This window comes from Poromitra crassiceps (genome assembly GCF_964638095.1).
Source record: "Poromitra crassiceps genome assembly, chromosome: 14".
NCBI lineage: Eukaryota > Metazoa > Chordata > Actinopteri > Beryciformes > Melamphaidae > Poromitra > Poromitra crassiceps.
In genome coordinates this window covers 19,820,451-19,843,831 of record NC_139633.1, presented here as the reverse complement: position 1 = coordinate 19,843,831, position 23,381 = coordinate 19,820,451, and the positions used below count along the sequence as shown (strand labels likewise).

The following is a 23,381-nucleotide window of genomic DNA, read 5'->3' as shown; positions in this document are numbered from 1 at the left end:
GCCCAACCTTTTTCCGTGCACTCACTCCTCTGCACCCTCTACGAGGTGGCTCCAGGTGGCTCCAGGAAGAGGATGTGCAAGACATCTAACAAGAAAAAGAACACACACACACACACACACACACACACACAGCGCCCCTCCTGTTACATGCTCGGTCACAACATGATGCCCCTCCTCCTCGGCTATCACTTTTGTTCCTGTTTGGGAGAAGGGGGGAAAGAGCAAGGTTACGCGGGCCGTCATATTAATGGGGCCTGTCACGCGCGTGGATGGTCTTTAGGCGTGCGCAGGAGGATCAGCGCTCACAAAGGTGTTGTCTTCAAATAGGATTTCTGCCAGTGAGACATCCTGGTTGGCTGACATCCCCCTCGGAGCAGCCCGTTTCTTACCCAATGATCTGTTATTAAGCAAATGAAGTGCTGCGGGCCCGACGTGTTAAATCCCTACACTTTGTCACGGTGTGCTCTCAGTGATCAGCGCCCCGCTCCCCTCATTCACTCCTCGTGTTCCAGCCGTTCTGCCATGTTCTACCAGGGCAGCAAGCACCAAGAGCCCATTTAAAGTCAGTGGGAACGCCTGCCACATACAGAGGATTCCGTGTACTAATCAATGAGCCTTAAAATGCTGCACTGATCTCATTGAAACAGGAAGTAGGAAACTAAGCAGGCAGTTTCTCCAGAGTCGAGGCCGAGTTAAAGGGAAGAGAGTAAGAGCAGTTAGCTGTGTGATCTGTTTGGGGTATCAAGGGACAGCTGTCATGGCGGCGCGCGCGTGTGTGGCAGATAATCCAATTGAACTTTCTATCTCGCAGCAGTGCGGGAGCTGGTTCGTTGCGTCGCATCTCCTGTCTTCAATTTCACTCGCTGAAATCACTTGGACTCCCGTTGTTGCTGACGAACCAGTTTTACCCCGACACCCTAACAGCACCGGCGCTACCAGTCGATCGTGCGAGCACCTCGACTTAACCAGCATTTAGAAAATCCCATAATAAAGTTTGGTTTGACGCGGGGCTTTTGTCTTGGCCATCCAGATGTACGATGAGGAGGAGGGGCCAGATGGAGGGGTGGTGGGGGGGGGGGGTAGACAGCTAGAGTGAGGGGGAACGGCAACTGCAAGACAGGAATTGATTGCATTAATTGATATGCCAATATGTAAGCTTGTTACATCCACCATTGCTTAGGATGATGGCTAACAAGTCCTACTGATCAATGGAACCAATAAAGGCTTCATCCATTAATGAGCAATGTGGTAATTAATGTTATCCCTAAACCAATTAGCTCGGGCAGTGCATCTACTACAGGAAAGCACAGCAAATAGTCCAACCAGGTTATCTCTCCTGGATTATTTTGCAGTTTCCCCGTGCAGCCTCTTCACTGCTGAGCTAACACCGCTACACTGCATTTTGTCGACTGTACAGATATTATTTTCAGATGACCAAACAAATTGTAAATTAATTTTGAAAATATATTTGAGACCTTGGTCCCAAGGTCAAACAGTCAACATTTATAATTGTATGAAGAGAGCTTTATATTTACAGCTAACCCAATTAATATCATTTCAATATATACATTATTATTTATTTATATTTTTTTCTGATCTCCTCAATTGTACTTGGCCAATTTCCCCCCCTTCTGCCCCGGTCGCTGCTCCACCCTCTGCTGATCTGGGGACTAGCACCATGCTTCCTCCGACACGTGCGCATTTGCCAGCCGCTTCTTTTCACCTGACAGCGGGGAGCTTCCCCAGCAGAACGTAGCACCACGTCCTGCTATTCACGCTATTCACACCAGTTCCTTTCCACCCCGCCCAGGCGCCCCGACCGACCAGAGGAGGCGCTAGTGCAGCGACCAGGACACATACCCCCCAATCCAGCTTCCCACCCGCGAAGGGCTGCCATTTACCACCACCATGGCTTCCCCCCCCGCATCAAGTTGTATTTCCATTCCTTAAAGGAACAGCTCACCCTAAAATCCAAAATACATATATTCCCTCTCACCTGTAGTGCTATTTATCCATCTATATCGTTTTGTGTTGATGGATAAATAGCACAACAGGTGAGAGGAAAAATATGTATTTTGGATTTTTGGGTGAGCTGTCCCTTTAAGCACTCCCCTCCTCGGCCCTGGCCGTCCCTCTCAGCTCCAACCCTTGAACTGAAGTTGGGAATGTATTGGGAGAGAAACTGAACGCTGCCGTATAACTGAATAATCTCATCCATGTTTATGAGTAGGTGCTAGAATCCGTCTGTAGTGAGCGTCTGTAGCCGTGAAAGCCCGGGTGTCTTGACAGCTGGAGCGGAGAGCGATCCAGAGAGTCCGAGCCAAGTAACAAACCACAGCTCTCAATAAAGTGGCCTCTGATAGACACACTGTCTGTACAGGAAATATGGCCGGCTAATAAATCAATACTATTGTTTTCACATTGAAGCGCGGGACTATGTCCTACCTGGAATCCATTACCTCACTCATTGCTCAACACTTTCCCTCCCTCCTATTGTTGGCTCATGTAAATAGACGAGGCTCTTCCGCATTTTATAGAAAGGTTATTGTCAGCCAACCAAAGAGAGGATGACACCTGCCTGGCAAATCTAATTTAATGTGACACCTGGCAAATCTCATTTACACGTCTGATTTTGGAAACAATAGACCCTTTTCATGGGGGCAATTTTGTGTCGAAAAGGCAGGGTAAACACAGGTGCAAAACACTAATGAAGGTTTCCAACTTCCACGATTGGAAGTCGACACAAAATGGCCCCCGTGAAAAGGGTCTATACATACTGTTAAGTAAATGATAGTAATGGTACTTGCCTGGCATGACCCTAAGCATTCCTCTTACATTTACAGGAAATATGTTTTTCTCTGAATAAGCAAACATGGCGACAGGGTTTGTTTTTAGTCTATGGAAGCTTGTCTGTAATATGTATTTGTTTGCTGTTCGTCAGGCACATACGACTTATATGACACTTAAATGTACAGTCTGTTGCATGTTTAAGTAATGGCCGCACGTGGGGAGAGATAGCGATCGCTTATCACTCACCTTGGAAGTGAAAGCTGATATGGGACAGGTTAAACAGATAAGAGAATGGAACCATTCAGTCTTATAGTTCCTGCATGCCTCTTTTTAAGACTAAACAAATAAGAAGACAAAGAGAGCTAAGTGTGAGATGATGACTTACTAGTTTGAATAAAAGCTTTACACCAAAATCCAGTTGATGTACTGGCTGTTGCAGAAGTGCAGAAAGAGCCATCTGTCTCTGCGCCTATTACCCGGGGCCTTAATCGGGTGTTACAGCCGGGCCCGGCTAAATAAACAGTAAGTAAGTTGTCTTGGGTAGAGGAACATCAATGCCTGCAACTTGCTCAAGCCTTTGCTCTGAATGGTTCTGTATTGACCCCGCAGGACCCCCCGAGAATTCCCCTAATTGAAAATTAATATTGAATCAATGCCGCGGGCCATTTGCATATTGATTATAAACATCCAGGAAGGCACCAAGTATGTCTGGGATCAATAGGGCCCTTCTGCAGCCGGCCGAGTGCACTACATCACATGGCAGCTGGCTGCTCCTGAGGTTAATGACTGCTGCTTGTTAAGGAGCTCTTGTCAGGTAGAATCCAGCCGCAGGGTCGCGCTCTGCCAGAGCTGGCAGCAGGTGAGCGGTGCAGGGTGGGAGGCGGGGCCAGAGATGGAGAGGGTGAAGGCAGGTGAGGGGTGCAGGGTGGGAGGCGGGGCCAGAGATGGAGAGGGTGAAGGCAGGTGAGGGGTGCAGGGTGGGAGGCGGGGCCAGAGATGGAGTGGGTGAAGGCAGGTGTGAGGGGTGCAGGGTGGGAGGCGGGGCCAGAGATGGAGAGGGTGAAGGCAGGTGTGAGGGGTGCAGGGTGGGAGGCGGGGCCAGAGATGGAGAGGGTGAAGGCAGGTGTGAGGGGTGCAGGGTGGGAGGCGGGGCCAGAGATGGAGAGGGTGAAGGCAGGTGAGGGGTGCAGGGTGGGAGGCGGGGCCAGAGATGGAGTGGGTGAAGGCAGGTGAGGGGTGCAGGGTGGGAGGCGGGGCCAGAGATAGAGAGGGTGAAGGCAGGTGAGGGGTGCAGGGTGGGAGGCGGGGCCAGAGATGGAGAGGGTGAAGGCAGGTGTGAGGGGTGCAGGGTGGGAGGCGGGGCCAGAGATGGAGAGGGTGAAGGCAGGTGTGAGGGGTGCAGGGTGGGAGGCGGGGCCAGAGATGGAGAGGGTGAAGGCAGGTGTGAGGGGTGCAGGGTGGGAGGCGGGGCCAGAGATGGAGAGGGTGAAGGCAGGTGAGGGGTGCAGGGTGGGAGGCGGGGCCAGAGATGGAGTGGGTGAAGGCAGGTGAGGGGTGCAGGGTGGGAGGCGGGGCCAGAGATGGAGAGGGTGAAGGCAGGTGAGGGGTGCAGGGTGGGAGGCGGGGCCAGAGATGGAGAGGGTGAAGGCAGGTGAGGGGTGCAGGGTGGGAGGCGGGGCCAGAGATGGAGTGGGTGAAGGTGGGATCTGGGCAAACCCACACTTATGTCTTAAGTGACATAGAACCCAAGTCTTTCTCTGCTTTAGGTATATGTATGTATATACATATGTATATATGTAAACTATATATGTATATCTCTTATAAATTATGTCAGTGTAGGTTTTTTCCTTATGCTTTAAAAGAAAATGAATAAATATTTTATGACAAAAAAGAAAATGAAATCCTGTAAGTGATTGATGGGCATTGTCTGTTGCTCTGTATCAAGTGGATCTTTTTAAATAATATATAGTATATATATTTTTTAATCTGTCCCTTTTTGTGGCGTAACAAAAAACAAACAAATAACTGAAACAAAATCCGTTTTCTCTCGTCACAATCATGTTATTCAAAGTCATTGAATTATTACTGACAGTATATTGCTGTGCCCTCAGCACCCTAGCGTTGAACCCTGACCACCACCCCATAATATACAGACGATCATAAAATACCACAAGCGTGTTTGTGTGTATTTATGAGCGAGGATGAGGAGGGGAGGCTGATCAGAGATAACTTTGACCATTTACATCCCCTGAAGGGAGAGAAAACAATATTAGGTAGATCAAAACGACCCCTCTTTGATTTTAAATTAAACTTTCGCAGCATTACAAAGGAGAAGCACAATCCTCTACTTTAAGGCACCGATTAAGATTCAACACATACATTCCTCTCCCAAACTCCCCGTAATGGCTTCCACATGTTGACGAGATGTGAGAGGTGGAGGCAGGAGAGAGAGAGAGGGAGAGAGAAAGAGAGGGAGAGAGAGATATGGGTAGATGCAGAGAGAGAGAGGGAGAGAAAGAGAGAGAGAGGTGGAGGCAGGAGGGAGAGAGAGAGAGAGAGAGAGAGAGAGAGAGAGGGAGAGAGAGATATGGGTAGATGCAGAGAGAGAGAGAGAGAGAGATGGAGGAAGAGCCTCTCTATCAACCCACCTCCACAGGTGACCTTAAGCGTATATAGTCCCGCTGAAAGCTGATTGGGTGGTTTAGTGGTCATATTGAAGCCTGGTTAAAATAATGGGGCTGTGTAAAACGGGATGATTGTCTGAAGCCACAGGAGACAGGAGACCTGGAGTTGAGGCACATGTGAGAGCAGCTTATCCCGCAGTCTATGAAAGACAAGGCCATGAATTAATGTCTATGTGCAGTCTGTGTCCATTCTACCCCTCCACCCACACCCACCTCCCCTCCACACCCTGCACTGGGAGCTGGGCTCTGGGAGCTGAGAATGGAGTGGCGGGCCCAGAGAACCAGGCTGCATCTGATTGCTTCATTACAGGCCCTTTCATTGACTTGGTTGCACTGAACTGATGAACTGGGAGCAGTGGACAAGAGCACATAATAGGAAGAAATGAATTCTTATCACAGCCTCCTCAGGAGGCCACTGGTCCTGGCTGGAGCCAAGTGAAGCCATGGCTGGATGGAGGGGAGGGGGCTGTCTTTTATGGCCATGCGGGGGAGCCAGAAGCTGGGGCATGATTGGAGCTATAGGGTGTTGGATCAGTACGCATGGATAGAGCCATGAATCCACAGAGGGCCATATTATTGTGGGTAGCTTGTTTCAATGATTAGTTTTGCTGATTAGTGTCTCCGTTCTCCCAGTAACTGACACCCACTGCATAACATTTTCCCCTTTTTCAATTGTTTATTCGGCGTTCCTCCAGAGGCAGACCTCTGCTAGTTAGACATCCTGCTTTAGCCCCCTATGGCAGCACCCAAACACCAACCACCGAGATGAATAATTAATTGTGTACCTTATGGGGCTCTCACCCCCCTGACTCTCTCCAACCTCTCCACTCTAATGAGTGAGAAGAGTCTTCTGCAGCAGGGACAATAACAGCACCCATTATAACACCACCACCAACAACAACAACAACAACAACAACAACAACAGCCACGCTAACAACCAGAGCCATGCATATGTGCGCTGTAGCACAGCTCCAATTTAGCAGTGGGCCTGGTCTCAGTGGGGCAGGGGGCTGTTAATCCCTGACCGTGCCTTGGAGAGAGGCTAGGGACTCCACAGCTCTGACCCACCGCCTCATTTCCATGCTTGTATGCACAGTCAGCACTAAACCCATGAGGAGGAGGAGGAGGAGGAGGAGGAGGGGAGGAGAAAACACACATACACGCGCGCTGGCTAACCTTACGTTTCACAAGTGCTGCTAAAGTGATCCTGAGACCATTAGCCTAACCGTTTCCTCTGAAAGTTGGAAAGTTCTATTAAATTACGTGACGTTGCATATCGCTCGTAATGTTCCGCACGCTGCATAAATTAACAACATTTCTATTTAGTAGATTGTGCTGATGGGCCGATCACGTAGCACCTCTGCCACTTTGCTCTCCTCTTCTCCCCGCTCCCCTGCTGCCATCAAGTTCCCCCCCTTTCCCCCTCCTGCTCGTACCTGTTCACTCGGCACAAAATGGATGCTGCAAAGCCATATAATTGGCCTCCATTTCAGAGTCCAAGGGCATTTGGAATGTCTCTTTAATAATATGTCTTTACCTATAGAGCTGTTCTTGACAGTGCTGCCTGGTGAAGAGTGCGTTTGCTGGAATAGCCAGCAGACATCAGTCGGTGTTGGTGGCCATTCTAAAGAGGGGCTGTGTTGGTTCACCATGGGGTAAAATGCTACATGAACAGTATCAGACACACTGGACATTTTGGTCATTTTAGCATAGCGGGCCCATGTTCTAGCCGCGTCATCACCCCCCCCCCCCCCCTTCCTGTCTTTTGCTCTCTCTCTCTCTCTCTCTCCCGTGGCTGAGCCAAAGATAACTGAGGAGCCGTTTTGGACTGTAATCACTCCAGCTCCCTTCCTCTGGCGAGCAGCACAGCAGGCAGCCCAGTTCCACCCCTCTAGAGTCTGCTTTCCACTGGATTATGACAGATTCACCAAGAACATCTCATGTCGTGCATCTTTGAACTTCATGAAGGTCCACTGTAATATATATAGATATATATATATTACAGTGGCTCCTTGTATCTCATAAAACATATATATATATGCTGATATATATATACAGTATATATATATACATATATATATATATATACATACATTTATATATATACATTTATTTATTTATACATGAATGAATTGGTCACAACTGTCCACTGATATTAAATTGCCAAGCTGTGGTCAATCGCGGGGAAATTGACATTAAATAAGGTGCAACCAATTGGCACATTTGACCCCACTCTTGAGTTCAAATGTACAAGTTGTAGATCCAGAGTCGTTTGATAAATATTTCAGCACAAAAGGGGAGACATAGTGGAGGGTGAACTTGTGAAGGCCAAATTCAGCCAATTCTGCCAACTGTCATTCTGAGGCGTGTTTGGGTCTTTTCCCAGAAGACTTTGAATGCGTGAAGATAAATGGGTAAAGTGATTAGGCTGGGATTAATACAGGCCAGTGGGTGATTGGCTGGATATGCAATTGAGATTCGAGGGATAACTAGATGAACTGATAGTTGAGTTAGTGCATAGCATCCCATCATCTGGCTCACACTCTCTTTTGTAATTAAGGCTGCAAGGTGTGTGTGCATAATCAAATAAATAAATAATGCTGCCAGAATTATGTGATAATAAATTAATACATTACTAGAAGTGAATAAAGGAGCAGCTAATTGCATGAGATGAGTCTTTTTTCATTTGCTTTTTTGAGGGGAAATCTCATTATATGCATCACAAGCTATAATGCCAGATGAAATCCACTTTTAGAAATATGCAAATGAGGATACAATCTTGTGTGAAGAAAACCATGAGGGGTAACAAGACTCGTTTTGAATAGATTGCCAAATAGTCTAGTTTCATTTGATCTTGACAAACAGAGACTTCCCTTTAACCTCTCTTCAACTCCAAAGAGTGGTAAGCAGAGGCCAGTACACAGACAAATGCCCCCACTACGTGACATGACGTCAGTTAGCATTTCTTTACGTCAGTTAGCTTTCTTCCAAAGCAACATACAGTAAGCCTCATAACAGAGAATGCTGCTGACCGCTGCTGCTCAGTGCTGCTGTGTCTTCCAGGTCTTGAGTGTCAATGTGTCTGTGTGATGCACACACAAAAAGGAGGGGGGGGGGAGTGTAAATTTGATTTTCGCCTTTTTGGAAATTGCTTCTTAGGTAGCTACTGGGTGATCTCATACATGAAAATAAATGTGAATGTTTCATTAGCTAGCAGCTAGCACCATAGCCTACATGTAGGTAACATGGAATTACTTTTTCCACCCGCAACCTGAAATACAATTAGGAGTGTTTTGACATCCTTCATGCCAAACTATTTAGCGATTTATCTTGCTTAGTTGTTATTCAATTGTGTTTTCTTTCTTTATACCTCGTGCGCTGACCCACCAAATAAACTTGGTTAAATGTATCTCCAATAATTGCACTGCAAAGCGGGTTGATTATTTTGTTCATAATTACAACAGCCTGCCTATTAAGCCTTCTAATGGCAGCGATACAGAAAGCAATCCAATTACCATGACTTTGTTGCTCACACTGAAAATAAAGATTTCTCTAAATAAGGAGGATCCTCTGACTACTGCTATAAGGCTAATTGTGTGGGGTCTTGTGAAGACATCTGCTTGTACATCATTTGTAAGGTCTAAATGCTGATCAGCCGAGAAGGCCCTTTACAAGCCGTGTCCTAAGTGTGTGTTTTTGGGAGCGCTCTGCTGCCAGGGAGTCTGATAGCTCCTGAATTATTGATCTATCAGCGAGCTGGACGGTCGTCACGGAGACCTCGGGCCCGTAGTGCTCGTCTGGCGACATCTCCCTCCAACGCTAGCCTTTAGCAGACAGGGGAAGAGGTGCTAATTAGCAGGGTGCAGTGTGGGAGCACCACCCGCCCTAACATACAGAGCCTCCACCCGACCTAACATACAGACATGGCCGTAGCCAGGGTTTGAGAAATACCGAGGTCATTTTAGCACGGCGTGGGGAGTCCAGGGAGGACTGTGCCCCCCCCGGTTAGAACATTTAGTCCATTTTAAAGTAAAATGATTCAATCTGGTGCACTTTAAGAGCAAGATTAAGAGGCTAGATATATAAAGAACTACAGACATCATATTAGATTAATATCCTCTTTACTGTGCTGTTGCTTGACAATGATACAAAAAATAAATGTCTCCCCACATCATATATATTCTGCATACAGGTCACATGGCAGAATACTGCTCAATTAAATACAATGACCCATCTACACAAACATCACTTACAGGGGAGTTACTTACCCATTCACTTCAATAGAACTGTCCCCAAAGTCTAGCCCCAATCTAGCGCCAATGCAAAATGTGAACATTGTGTTGAGTTATGTCTCTTCCTTCTATATAGCACACAGAGAGGAAGCAAATTGCTGCATTTCTGATCAACTATGTCATATACCATGTTATTTATGAGGGCTTTAAAACATCAATGACAGATGAATAGATCTTGGGGCCGGGGCTATTTTTCTAAAATAAAAAATAAAAATATTTTTTAGAAAATACCGCGGTCATGACCTCGGTGTTCTCAATGGTAGTTATGGGCATGCATACAGAGCCTCCACCCGCCCTAACATACAGACCCTCCACGCCAAATAAAGACCCAGGGAAAGATTTACCGAGATCTGAGAGCAGAACTTTTTAATTAGGGGAAAAACGAGGTTACAAAAAGGAAAAAGATTGAAAAAGAAAGATAGAAACAACCACCCGTTTTCCTATTAAGGAGAAATGTCAAGCGCGGTGGCGAAGCGATAGTCTGTGCGCGTCCCTTTGTTGTCCTCCCTGACTTTGCAGGCTAATTTTTCATGGTTATTTGAACTGGAAAATGAAAGAGAGGTTTGCGATTATTTCCTATAAATGACAACACAATCGCATTACGCTTCAGTACAAACACACAGAGGATATTGCCTTTTCATATTTCATGTGAAAGTAATGGATGGGGTATGCAAAGAGGAATGGAAAGAAAGACAAATGGCGAGGGAAAGCTCCTCGTGTTTGATTTGTATTAGAAACTGAACTGATAGAGGTAGGAAGGGCCTCGGTGTTTTTTTCAATAAGTGGTCGCAGTCTCATGGATGTTTTTAAAGTGCCGCCTGTGCAATGTAATCATTGGATTTCTTTAGCAGCTAGCTGTGAGCAACCAGCCAGGGTTGAATCCTAATGATATTATGCTGAGCATTAGTGTATCCACTCTCTCGTACAATAATATATATCCACAGCATGGCCGCCACATTGTCTATGTAAAACTGTACAATAATAATATATCCACAGCATGGCCGCCACATTGTCTATGTAAAACTGTACAATAATATATATCCACAGCATGACCGCCACATTGTCTATGTAAAACTGTACAATAATATATATCCACAGCATGGCCGCCACATTGTCTATGTAAAACTGTACAATAATATATATCCACAGCATGGCCGCCACATTGTCTATGTAAAACTGTACAATAATATATATGACCAGGAGAGCTACTCTCTAACAGAGACAAGGTCAGCTGGCAGCGGGCAAAGGGTCAACTGGAAAACCCTGAGCGACGTTAAGGATGATGGCGTAACCACCGATGATGTCATGTCATGCCCCACAATCGTCAAGTGATGTCATACCCACTGATGATGTGAATGACGTGGCATGAGTTGACAACAAAAAAGTGCAGCCATGGTGCATCGTCTCCAGAGCCTCCACCCTAGAAATCGAGCACGCACAGGGTGCTCGATTTCTAGTCTGATCTAGAATCTAGTGTCATCTACTCACCCGCATGCCGATGGAAGGACAGGTGAACGTTTCACAGCAAAACACATTTCAGCATTCCCCTAAACAATTGAGGTGGATGGTGACCAGCTTTCAAACGTTTAAAAAAGGCTCCATACTCCTCGTCTGGCGAAATCCAAGTCTCCAGAAGCCCCCGAGATGCCAAGTTGACTTGAAAAGACATCCTTTACACCCTAGCTGTTTTTAGCTGAAATGTTCACTTAGCCATGTTGCTCCAAGAAGAGGTGGAGCTACAGTACTGTAGTAGCCTGCTACAGTGAAAGCTTCAGCTAAAAACAGGGTTTAAAAATAACATCTTTCCAAGTCAACTTGGCATCTCGGGGCTTCTGGAGACTTGGATTACGCCAGACAAGCAGTATGGACCTTTTTCTTCTTCTTCTGATGTTATTCTACGTTTCCAAGTTGGTCAGCATCCACTTCAGTTGTTTAGGAGAATGCTGCAACGGTGTTTTGCTGTGAAACTTCACAAATTTTTCTGTGGATTAAAAAACTTCACCCGTCCTTCCACCGCGGCATGGGCGTGACGTGAGTAGATAATGACTGAATTTTCATTTCGGGGTGAACTCACCCTTTAATATACGGCGGGCCCACCATCCTCCTCCGCTCCTCAACTGGCCGTCGTCCTATCTGAACTTAGTAGGCAGAGGAACCTTTGAAAGCAAACACACATCAATGATCGCCTATATTTTATATTTTAAATAAAATTGATCAGCCAAATTGGTATTCATAACCTCGTCGAATTCTGTTTTATCCGGCCGCACGCTTTCGTAAACAAGCAGCATCAGATCAGACCCAGGGCTGTGGATGGAGACGGCCATGCAGTCCTGTTTGTGTCTGTTTACCCAGGCGGGAGGACCAGCAGCCAAGCCTCATGCCGGCACCACTCATGTAAATGGGGCCGTGTGGGGGAGCCGTGGAGCGGACTCGGAACACGCGCCGAGGTGGGGCGCTAACATACATCCAGCCATGGCAACATTGATTTTCTCGGCTAATACCTCCGCAGAGCGCTCGGCACGCTGATGGATGCACTACAAAGATATGCAAATGGCGCATTCGATAAATCGACAGGCAGAGATCTTTTTCAGACAGTCCACTGTACGGCTCTGCAGTGTTTAAAAAGAGAGAGATAAACAGATAAGTACCTGTTAATCGACACACACCGTACACATATGCGCACGCACGCACGCACACATGCACACACACCACACACACGCAAACACAAACAAACATACATACACCTGTCTGTCGGCTGGAAAAACTTGGATCAATGATTGGATTTCAGCTTGAACACAACCCGCTCGGAAAAGCACGTCGTGAGTGCTTGGACTAGACAGCATTACCTTTTAATACGATTTTTAAAATATATAAGTGTGGCACACTATATTTTTAATTTTCAAGGTTTTCTTGAAGGAGGCTTTTTGCAGTGTATCATGTGTATAATAAGAAAACAAAGTGTGGCTATAGTCACATTCACTATGCTTATTAGTCAGATGTGAGGGGTATGGATGGGCTGTCTTGTTAGGCCCAGCAGGCTGCTGTGTGGCTGTGTCTCTGTGGAGAAAGACTCTGAAGCTCGCGCTACCTGGTAATTAAAGAAACCAAACATCAGGAGAGATGAGCTATGAACAAAAAGAGCCGTGTGACACTTTGAGGTTATGTCATTTTTACCTCCCTTTTTTTTGGAGGGGGGTTGGGGCAAATGAAAAATCAATAAGTTTCCCGGGTTATACATATTCAGAGTGTCCGGCACGCTTCCGCCCGGATGGAGCGAGGGGGCGGGGGACGGTGGGGGTAGAGTGGGGGCCTGTCATAACTGTGCCATCGCATTTTCCAAGCCACTGGTGAATATTTCAGAGTTGATGTGATTGAACTTCATGACAGCGGCAATGTTTTTTTTTTTTTTTGTCATAGCCACCACCCACCTCTCCAACCCCCCCGGCCACCACCCCCATCCCACTCCCGTTTGGTCCCTTTGAATAGCTGGAAATAGTTGAAGCCATTGTGGTGTGAGCGGCTGCAAAAAAGAGAAAAAAGATGCATTCATATAAGGAGGTTGATTTGAGAGAAGGCAAGAGTGGACTATAGAGAGGCAAAGTGAACGTCGTCACTTCCTGCTTCAGCACTGTACCAGAGATTTTCATCCGCCATTTATTTTCCCATAGAGATTTCGTAAAATGCTTATAAAAATAGTTTTACATTCGTCGAGCCAAACGGTTCAGCTATATTTACAATCGGGAGAGACCACAGAACATTTCACTCAGACCAAAACTTAAAAAACTACATTGAAAAAATATTTTCTTTAAATCCGCAATTCTTTTACGTTTTGCTCCGAGTGAAATGTTATGTGGTCTCTCCTATTTGTAAATATATCTGAACCGTTTGGTTTGAACAAGTAAAACTATTTTTATACGCATTTTACGAAATGTCTATGGGAAAATAAATGGCGGATAAAAAAATCTCTGGTACAGTGCTGAAGCAGGAAGTAGGCGGTCACTTTGCCTCTCTATAAGCATACATGCATGGTAGGGAGGGGGTGGCTGAGAGAGAGAGAGAGAAAGAGAGAGAGAAGAGAGAGAGAGAGAGAGAGAGAGAGAGAGAGACGCTTTGTGCAGGACAGTGCCCCCCAGGCAGAGTAGATGGAAGAGCGGTGCCCAGTGATGTTTCTGCCTCCTATCCAGGCTTTTAGCCCAACCGCCCGAGCAGGGAAAAGTACAGCCCGCATCTTCTATTGTGCACATCATAATGTGTGTTTGCGAGGCGCGGCCATCACCCTGGACATTGAAAGAAAGTCACACTGGTGTGTGTGTTTGTGTGTGTGTGTGTGTGTGTGTGTGTGTGTGTGTGCATGTATGTGTGTGTGTGTGCGTGTGTGCATGTGCGTGTGTGCGTGTGTGTGTGTGAGCTGGGGCAGAAGAGTGAGCAGTCCCTGAATGCTCACTCCCTGTGTAGTCACATTAACCCAGATCCTCGTCTCCTCCATCGCTCAAGTCAAACACAAAGGGAAGAGAACTGGAGCGGCACTCGCTTTATACCCCTTTATTTGTAATACGTCTAAACATGCCATTATCATGAGAAACAATTCTAATTAGTCTCATTTCCCACGAGATTAACACTTTAGAGGAGATATCTGATGCTATTAGCATACGCTACGCGCTGCTCAATAGCAGCCCCAAATCTGCTCCCTTTTATTTAAGTATTGAGAGCATATACGAGCGCTGTGATGACGTCCTGTTTACAGCTGTCTGCTTGTGTGAGATCATCGATTGAATCAGTGATGTCATGTTTCTGATGCGGCGTGTGATCAGTTATTGGAGAAAAGTGGCATGTTTAAATTACCCCCCCCCCCCCCTGTGGTTGTCATGCACAGAAAAAATTACATTCCACGTGTGACTCTTTGTGACCTGAATGCGCTGGACGTCCGTTGAAATGGCCAGTGACTTTGTGACGGCAAGGCAGGGGGATCAAATGAAGTGCTGCGTGGAAGACCTAGGGGGCTTGTTTGATGAGCAGGCACCAGTGGGAGAGAGCGGTGCAGGAGGGGGGGCTGCGCTGGTATTGTTCTAAAGCCAGTGTGAGCTATCACTGCTGTTTGTCATTAAGTCGCTCTTTAAAGTTTTTTTCCTTATTAGCCCGCCCTAACCCCGTACCCCTCCTCCCTGCTCCTGACCCCCCCCCCCCCCCCCCCCCCCCGCCTGCCCTCAGCCCCATGGAGACACAAAGTATTCATTCACATTTAGATCCTGAGGTCACAGCAGGGCCGCCATGTCCCCCCATACGCAGGTCAGGAATCTAGCACGTAACCCGGCCCGACAGGAAGACACCACCCTGTACACCAGAGGTAGCTCACTCTTCTTTCATTTTCAAAATGTGGAAAGTGTGTGTGTGTGTGTGTGTGTGTGTGTGATGTGTGTGGTGTGATGTGTGTGTGTGTGTGTGTGTGAGAGAGAGACAGAGACAGAGAGACAGACACACGAGAGAGATTTAGTGTGTGTGGCAGGCCTAGGGTTTTCTTCAGCAGGTGTTTTGTGCTTTATCGACACTTGATTGCTTTCATTCAGATTTGCAATTTGCGTATATTTTATTTCATTTTTTTTTTACTATTTTAATTTATTTCAAATGTAAAGTTGAGCTCCATATTTACTGGAATGCAATTAGAACAGAATACATTAAGATAATTAACGTGCATGTTGTGAATATTTTGCAAAATCATATTCAATGTATTTTTTTTGCACTGCATTAAATTAGTCCTTATTTTAGCTTAGTTTTTGTGTTTTTGCCATTTCTGATTGGTGGCCAGCATGGGTAGTATGGTTACTGGTTACTGGTTATGCCATGTGGTGTTTTTTGGGTTGTTAGTACCGTCAGTAAAAGCGCCTCTTGGCTCGGGTTAGGGAGTGGGCATGTTTTGCTCTGTCGTGGTTTTATGACAGCTCGCTCGTGAGGATGTAAGAAGGGAGGGGGTTGGGGTGGGGCGGGGAGGGGAGGGGAGGGGTAGGAGTGCTTTCCTGTGTGCTGTGCTTTAAAAGGGGGGGTCTCGCGTATTGGGGCGCAGAGGTGCTGATATGAGGCGCGGACAATGCATGAAAGCCCCCCAGCATGGGGCCTGTGTCCCATTGTCCCCTGGTACCCTCCTGTCACTTTCATTTGACACCCTCCAGTCCGGAGTCAGGCCAGCTTTGATATGAGGAAGGGGTGCATGGGATGATGGGGCGAGCGAGCGGGGGCTTCTTAAAGGGGAGAGAGATAGAGTCTGCGAGGTGTGAAATAAGATTGCCTTTTATCCGACAGTGCAGCGTTAGGAAGCTGTCCCGGCCCCGGAGGAAGCAGGGGGAAGTGCACCTCTGATGTACAGTGCGCCAGTGCTGTGACACCTGCTTCAAACCATAACAACAGCCTCCATAGCCATAATGAGAGTAATGAGAGCTCAGAACCACAGCTCCAACGCAAGAGCTGAGCTCACCCCCTGCTCCTAGTGCTCCAGGGCTGGGGAGAGTTAGCTGAGCTCACCCCCTGCTCCTAGTGCTCCAGAGCTGGGGAGAGTTAGCTGAGCTCACCCCCTGCTCCTAGTGCTCCAGAGCTGGGGAGAGTTAGCTGAGCTCACCCCCTGCTCATAGTGCTCCAGAGCTGCGGAGAGTTAGCTGAGCTCACCCCCTGCTCCTAGTGCTCCAGAGCTGGGGAGAGTTAGCTGAGCTCACCCCCTGCTCCTAGTGCTCCAGAGCTGGGGAGAGTTAGCTGAGCTCACCCCCTGCTCCTAGTGCTCCAGAGCTGGGGAGAATTAGCTGAGCTCACGCCCTGCTCCTAGTGCTCCAGAGCTGGGGAGAATTAGCTGAGCTCACCCCCTGCTCCTAGTGCTCCAGAGCTGGGGAGAGTTAGCTGAGCTCACCCCCTGCTCCTAGTGCTCCAGAGCAGGGGAGAGGGAGAAGCTCGGCTCTGCCCCCACGCTGGGTCTCCAGGACTTATGGAAGGGAAGGGGGACAGAGGAGACAGGGCTGCTGGCTGGGCATGATAAGGAGATATGCAGCAACAAAAGACTGTTTGAGGAACACTAGAGTCTCTCTCAGGTAGGGGTGGATTTCTGTGTTGTAATTTTTTTTCTTAGAAAAAAAAGAGAGAGAGGCCGTTATCGTCATAGCACCGTATTCTGCTCAGGCCGAGGATGGAGGAGGAGCCTGACCCGGTGAATGATATCCAGAGTGACTATTCTTACTTACTTTTGCTCGACTCTACAGTCTGGGCAGGAATACTGGAAAGTGCAGTGGTGACCATCAATTATGTATTTGTCCGTTTGTGCTTGTCAGTGTGATTAGCATTAGTGTAATCACTGCTCTTGTGGGGAAAGGAAGGCTGCTGTCTCTCATCTGAAGGTAATCTCGCTGTCTTCAGTGTCTCATCCTCACCGGACGCTTCCTGCGTAGCATCTGCTTTTGTCATCTCCACATATTTCTCCCCCCCCCCCCCCCCCCTTCCCTGTGTGTTTCTGTCTGCTGCTGCACAGCCCCTCCCCCCCACCCCACCCCCCCACACACCCCATTAGTGTGTGTGTGTGTGTGTGTGTGTGTGTGTAAGTTGCTCTCTCTTTCGCAGCTTGTATAGAGTGACACCTATGGGTCTGATTAAGCCGCTGCACTTACATGCCGGCAGAAGGCAAGGGGGGGACTGTGCTCAGCGCGTGGCTGGGTGTGCGTGCGTCTATGCGTGCCTGCGTGCGTGTGTGTGTGTGCGTGTGTGTGTGTGTGCGTGTGCGTGTGCGTGTGTGTGTGTGTGTGAGATGCTAGAACAGAAAGCCCGTGGACCCGTCCCCACTGAGTGACTGGCAGAGAGGAAAGCTGATATTTATATATTTATACGCTCAGAACAGATGAGGGTAATCTCTGTGTCGGCAATGGGCTTATTCGGCTCGCATGATTAGATGAATGGAACAGTTTCATATCATTGCATTAGGATGGTTAATGAAGACAATTAATTAGAAGACAACCTTCAGGCTATTGTCCTTTTACATGTCTGAGATTTGGGTTAGAAGTGGCCTGCTGCCATGATAGCTTTGAGTGTGTGTCCCCGTCCCCCCTCCATCTATTTTCAGAGTTAATCTATGACTACAGTTTTAGTGTCTCTCCCATTTGCATCCTACTCTTTACTCCACTCATGACCTTTGATGAACGAAGCTGGGCTTGGCTTTAATCATGCAGCTGTAAGAGTGTTGGAGATGAGATTCATGCTGTAAGAGTGTTGGAGATGAGATTCATGCTGTAAGAGTGTTGGAGATGAGATTCATGTTGTAAGAGCATTGGAGATGAGATTCATGTTGTAAGAGTGTTGGAGATGAGATTCATGTTGTAAGAGCGTTGGTTGTAAGAGTGTTGGAGATGAGATTCATGCTGTAAGAGCGTTGGAGATGAGATAAATGGCCTGCATTTATATAGCGCTTTTATCCAAAGCGCTTTACAATCAGTAGGTAGTCTACATTCACCCATTCATACACCGCTGCCACGCAGGGTGCCTACACACCATCGGGAGCAAGGAGGGTTAAGTGTCTTGCCCAAGGACACAACGACAGCAGCTGGGAGGGAGCGGGGATCGAACCGCCAACCCTTGCGTCATTGGCCGACCCGCTCTACCTCCTGAGCTAAAGCCGCCCTGAGATTCATGTTGTAAGAGTGTTGGAGATGAGATTCATGTTGTAAGAGTGTTGGAGATGAGCTTCATGCTGTAAGAGTGTTGGAGATGAGCTTCATGTTGTAAGAAGGTTGGAGATGAGATTCATGCTGTAAGAGTGTTGGAGATGAGATTCATGCTGTAAGAGGGTTGGAGATGAGATTCATGTTGTAAGAGTGTTGGAGATGAGCTTCATGCTGTAAGAGTGTTGGAGATGAGATTCATGCTGTAAGAGTGTTGGAGATGAGATTCATGTTGTAAGAGTGTTGGAGATTAGATTCATGCTGTAAGAGTGTTGGAGATGAGATTCATGTTGTAAGAGTGTTGGAGATGAGATTCATGCTGTAAGAGCGTTGGAGATGAGATTCATGTTGTAAGAGTGTTGGAGATGAGCTTCATGCTGTAAGAGTGTTGGAGATGAGATTCATGCTGTAAGAGTGTTGGAGATGAGATTCATGTTGTAAGAGTGTTGGAGATGAGATTCATGCTGTAAGAGTGTTGGAGATGAGATTCATGGTGTAAGAGCGTTGGAGATGAGATTCATGTTGTAAGAGGGTTGGAGATGAGATTCATGCTGTAAGAGTGTTGGAGATGAGATTCATGTTGTAAGAGTGTTGGAGATGAGATTCATGCTGTAAGAGCGTTGGAGATGAGCTTCATGTTGTAAGAGGGTTGGAGATGAGATTCATGCTGTAAGAGCGTTGGAGATGAGATTCATGTTGTAAGAGTGTTGGAGATGAGCGTCATGTTGTAAGAGCGTTGGAGATGAGATTCATGCTGTAAGAGCGTTGGAGATGAGATTCATGCTGTAAGAGGGTTGGAGATGAGATGAGGAATAGGCAAAGCCATTTTGCCATTTCGAGATGTATAGTGCTGCTCCTGGAATTAAATGTCTGCATTTCTGCATACATTATGGTGAGGGGGTCCCACGCTGTGTGTGCTGTGTGTCATACACACCCAATCAAAACCTCAAAACAGAAGTTTTGAAACCACGAGGGAGGAAAAAATGTGTGTTTGTGACTGTGTGTGTGTGTGTGTGCATCCGTGTGAACGTGCGCATGACGTGTGTGTGTCTGTGCGTGCGTGTGCAGGAAGTCGGGGGGGTGGCCACAGTGATGTCGAATACCGTTAGGAGGTCGGCTGCCTATCAGAGGAACGTTCAAGCTCAAAATGTGCAGCGTGCTGCTGAGCACACCGAGTGTGCGTGGTAATGTTGTCGGTATAGAATTAGTCTCACTACAAGTGTCATACGGCGAAGAAATGACACCTATACCCCGTTTTTGTAAAGGTGAAAGAATTTACCTAGGGATTATTTGGTAATCTGAGCACCTGTGCAGCGGTAGGGTGTCCTCATTCTCAGGGAGCGCACATTTAGACAGGCAGGAGTTAGATGGGATTTTTGGGAGTTGGCAGCAGATCTCTGTTTTTTTCCCGGCTATGTTTGAGGACCGCCTCACCAGAGTGGGACGGGCTACACTGGATGGAATTCATGGGTTGCCGTGGAAACATAATAGAAACATGGTCAAAAATAAAAGAATAAAAATGCATTCATGCAAGTGGGATCCTGGGAATGCTTAAATGTGGCGTTTATAGGAGCCAGTTAGCCCTCTTAAATAGCTTTATTTAAACACGGATCGCCATCGGCTTCTATACCACAACACAATCCATACACCACTCATCCTGCTCAGACAGCTGTTTCCTACAGCATTTCTATCAGCACGCATCAAATGGAGGATATTGCTCTGTAAGAGAGAGGTGTTTCCCAATGACTTTCCATTGATTTGTCAAACTGAATAGTGTCAGCTATGAATTTGTGATTTTGTCAAGAATAATATAATTAGTGCTATGGTAGGTGACATTTGTTATGATTCTATGGCTATAGTCTCTGCGTTGAATCTACCGTTGTCAAAGATGACACTGTTATGTTATCTGTTCGTTATGACAGCAATGTTCATTCTGAAAATTTAAAATATAGAATCTTACACCTATCTCTTGTGAAGAAGTACTGAGGCAAGACAAACTTGCTATTTTTTTGTGTAGACAGCGCGAACTATAATTTATTAGAAAAGTTTAATAATTTGAGGAGAAAGATTGAAATTCTATGTAGGCTAAATAATATATGTACTAAAGGGATTGTGAGAATAGCTTACCTTGTGGTTCAGAAATGTGTAAGACTTTTAACTACACAAAGTGTAGTTATTATTTGTGCTAATGACTATAGTGGAGTTTTTGGACTAGCACAGTAGACTCAATATGCTGTATATAATCTTTGCTAACTAAAGGGACACTGGATAATGATGTAGCATCAAAGTGGTGTTGGATGTGGGTAGCCATGTGGTGAGCTCAGATCAGCTGCGTGATGACTGCAGGGCTGAATACTTGAGCAGAATATCTCAGTAGCTGTTGTAGCATTGTCAATATATCAATAACTCATAGAGTAGAGACCTGAGCATGGAAGCATTTTCAAAAGAGCATTTAAGTACATTTGCTGAGAATTAGCTGACTTGTGTAATAACTGATAGGGCTTATTGACTGCGGCCCAGTTTACTGTTGTCAAATCAATGCTGTTGCATGCAGGGTCCCAGTACTTTTAAACAAACTTAACAGGCAGAGGGGATGCTCCGCGGGCACTGGAGGGAAATAAACAAGATTGATGCTCTTTTTATTATCTGTTTTTGCTACCTTTTCCTCTGTGTGTTACTTACAAATGGCCTTATCGGATATCCATTGTTTGGACTTCGACGCTCCTAAATGGCCTGATGTATTGAGCGGAGGCTTTTAAGGTGGTTACAGGGGATTTCTGCCTTTGACTTGGCATAAAAATAAAATGAATTGTGGCCTCTGAAAGTTTTAAATATTTATGATTTTTTTTTTTCAATAGTAGGATAGTAGACGTGAAATGAGGCTTGTGTTGGTAAGTAACCTAGCAGATTGCAGCTGGGGACAGCAATGCATGAGAATGAGTGAGTGATTGAGTGGGTGTGTGTATGTGTGTGTGTGCGTGCGCGCCGTGTGTGTGTGTATGTGTGTGTGTGCGTGCGCGCCGTGTGTGTGTGTGTGTGTGTGTGTGTGTGTGTGTGTCTGTGTGTGTGTGTGCGTGTGCGTGAGCGCCGTGTGTGTGTATGAAAGAGAATGGGGGGGTCGTCTAGTATACGGTCTTTCTTTAGAAGGATACTGCTCACACAATTATTTTTCCGTCTGCATACTTCAAACCTCTTTGGAAAATGTGTGTATGTCTTCACCACATGTGTGTGTGGTTTCTCTGCAGTTTTATGTTCAAATTAAACAGAGGAAGCTATATTTGTGTCATGGTCTTGAATAAATGAAGAAATACAACTTTTGGTCTCATTTTAAAATACATATAACATAATCCAATATTATGATTATGATCGTTATTATATATATTTTTTTATATAGTAGTTTTTCCCTTCTACCTTTTTACCCCAGTTTAACATTTCTAGCTAAAATAATTTCAAATTGCGTCCCTGATGATCAAACAGCACAGGGCAGAGAGCAGATTGTGCCCTCTTTGTCTGCTAACCTTGTAACTGTGTGTCAGCAAATGTAATTGTTGCGAGCTCCTATAGGAGAGGGGGGAAAAAAACACGCTGCCGTCCCTTTAAGTGCTTCCACCAATTCTGATGGCGTGGTGATTTACATATCCCATCCTCTCCTCTCCCCCCCCCTCCCCCACCTCCAGGAGAGCTGAGCGAGGATGTGGAGGCTGCTAGTGAGACCACCACAGACCAGGAGGACCAAACCAAAGACAGAGAGTGTGGGGGGGACAAGGAGCTCACCAAAGGGACAGGTAAGGCTAATATTTACACTACACACACTTAGACACATGTGGCCCTGCACCTGCATTGTGCTGAACAACACATTTGTCTAATTTAATTATACACGTTTTATCAAAAATATCAAGAGCCCTTTTATGTATTATTAAGCGCTCTCTCAGAACTCCCCAAATCCAATTCTAGTTGTAAAAGGCTGCCTTTTCTTGCTGTGGGGTTTCCACTCGTCAAAATCCCATCAGGTCAGTTAGACTAAATTGTCAATTTAGGTAATCGGGTCAGGTGACATGTGACCATGTGACTAATGTTTTGTGTACTCTCAATGGGTGATGTTGGAGAGAGAGGGGCCTGTACGCATCACTCCAGCTGAGCCACGTGTGCACACACACACATGTGAGGCTAGTGCCCCCTTGTCAACTTTAGTGCACACACGCACACACACACACACACACACACACACACACACACACACACACACACACACACACACGCACACACGCACACAGGGAGAGAGAGAGAGAGAGAGAGAGAGAGAGAGCTTTCAGTTATTTTTTAAACACTTACCTGTGTTAAATGTTATCAGATTGGGATTTCTTTATACAGGTGTGTATCCATGGTCCTCTCTGATGGCAGTGGCAGGTGTTGACTCCTATGGAGGGGTGGGGCTTGGGCTGAGGGGAGGAGTCAGTGGACTTACAGGCCTACTTGTGAGCAAGCTGTGCTTGAAGGCAGAGTTGGACCCCTCCATAACCTGTTTGAGCATTTTATGAAATTCTGGTCTGAAAAGCATTTTGAATGGCTGTGTTGTTTTTCTTGCTGGTGGGACCAGTGTTTATAGTCTCTGCACTCTGCAACATTCTTACCTTAAACCCTACTTTGAATAATAGTTTGAATTTTGAAATGATTTATTTTAGTCTCTACAGTACATTGGCCTTGTGTGTGTTACAGAATTACTGTTCATAGTGAGAGATGATTAGTAGTAGTAGTAGTAGTAGTAGTTGTTGTTGTAGCAGTTGTGGTACTACTCCTTTTTCTTCTTCTTTTTCTTGCTGTAGCCTACTACTATCAGTTGTAATAATAGCAGTAATAATAGAACCAGCACGTGTGCCCATTTGATAGCATTGATGCTAACTCTGGATCCAGTGGTGATCGAGGCAGGCCATGAC

General features: G+C 46.4%; 1 protein-coding gene across 1 annotated transcript in view; it reads left to right on the top strand.

Annotated features, from left to right (window-relative positions):
• The window catches only part of zfhx3b (zinc finger homeobox 3b), a gene marked incomplete at its 5' end in the record, with an annotated part of 132,920 nt that overhangs the window by 78,279 nt on the left and 31,260 nt on the right, over positions 1-23,381 (top strand). Inside the window, one exon of the mRNA XM_083650952.1 lies at positions 22,125-22,232. Within this exon, the coding sequence (XP_083507078.1) occupies positions 22,125-22,232 (108 nt within the window). The remainder of the gene's footprint in view (positions 1-22,124; positions 22,233-23,381) is intronic.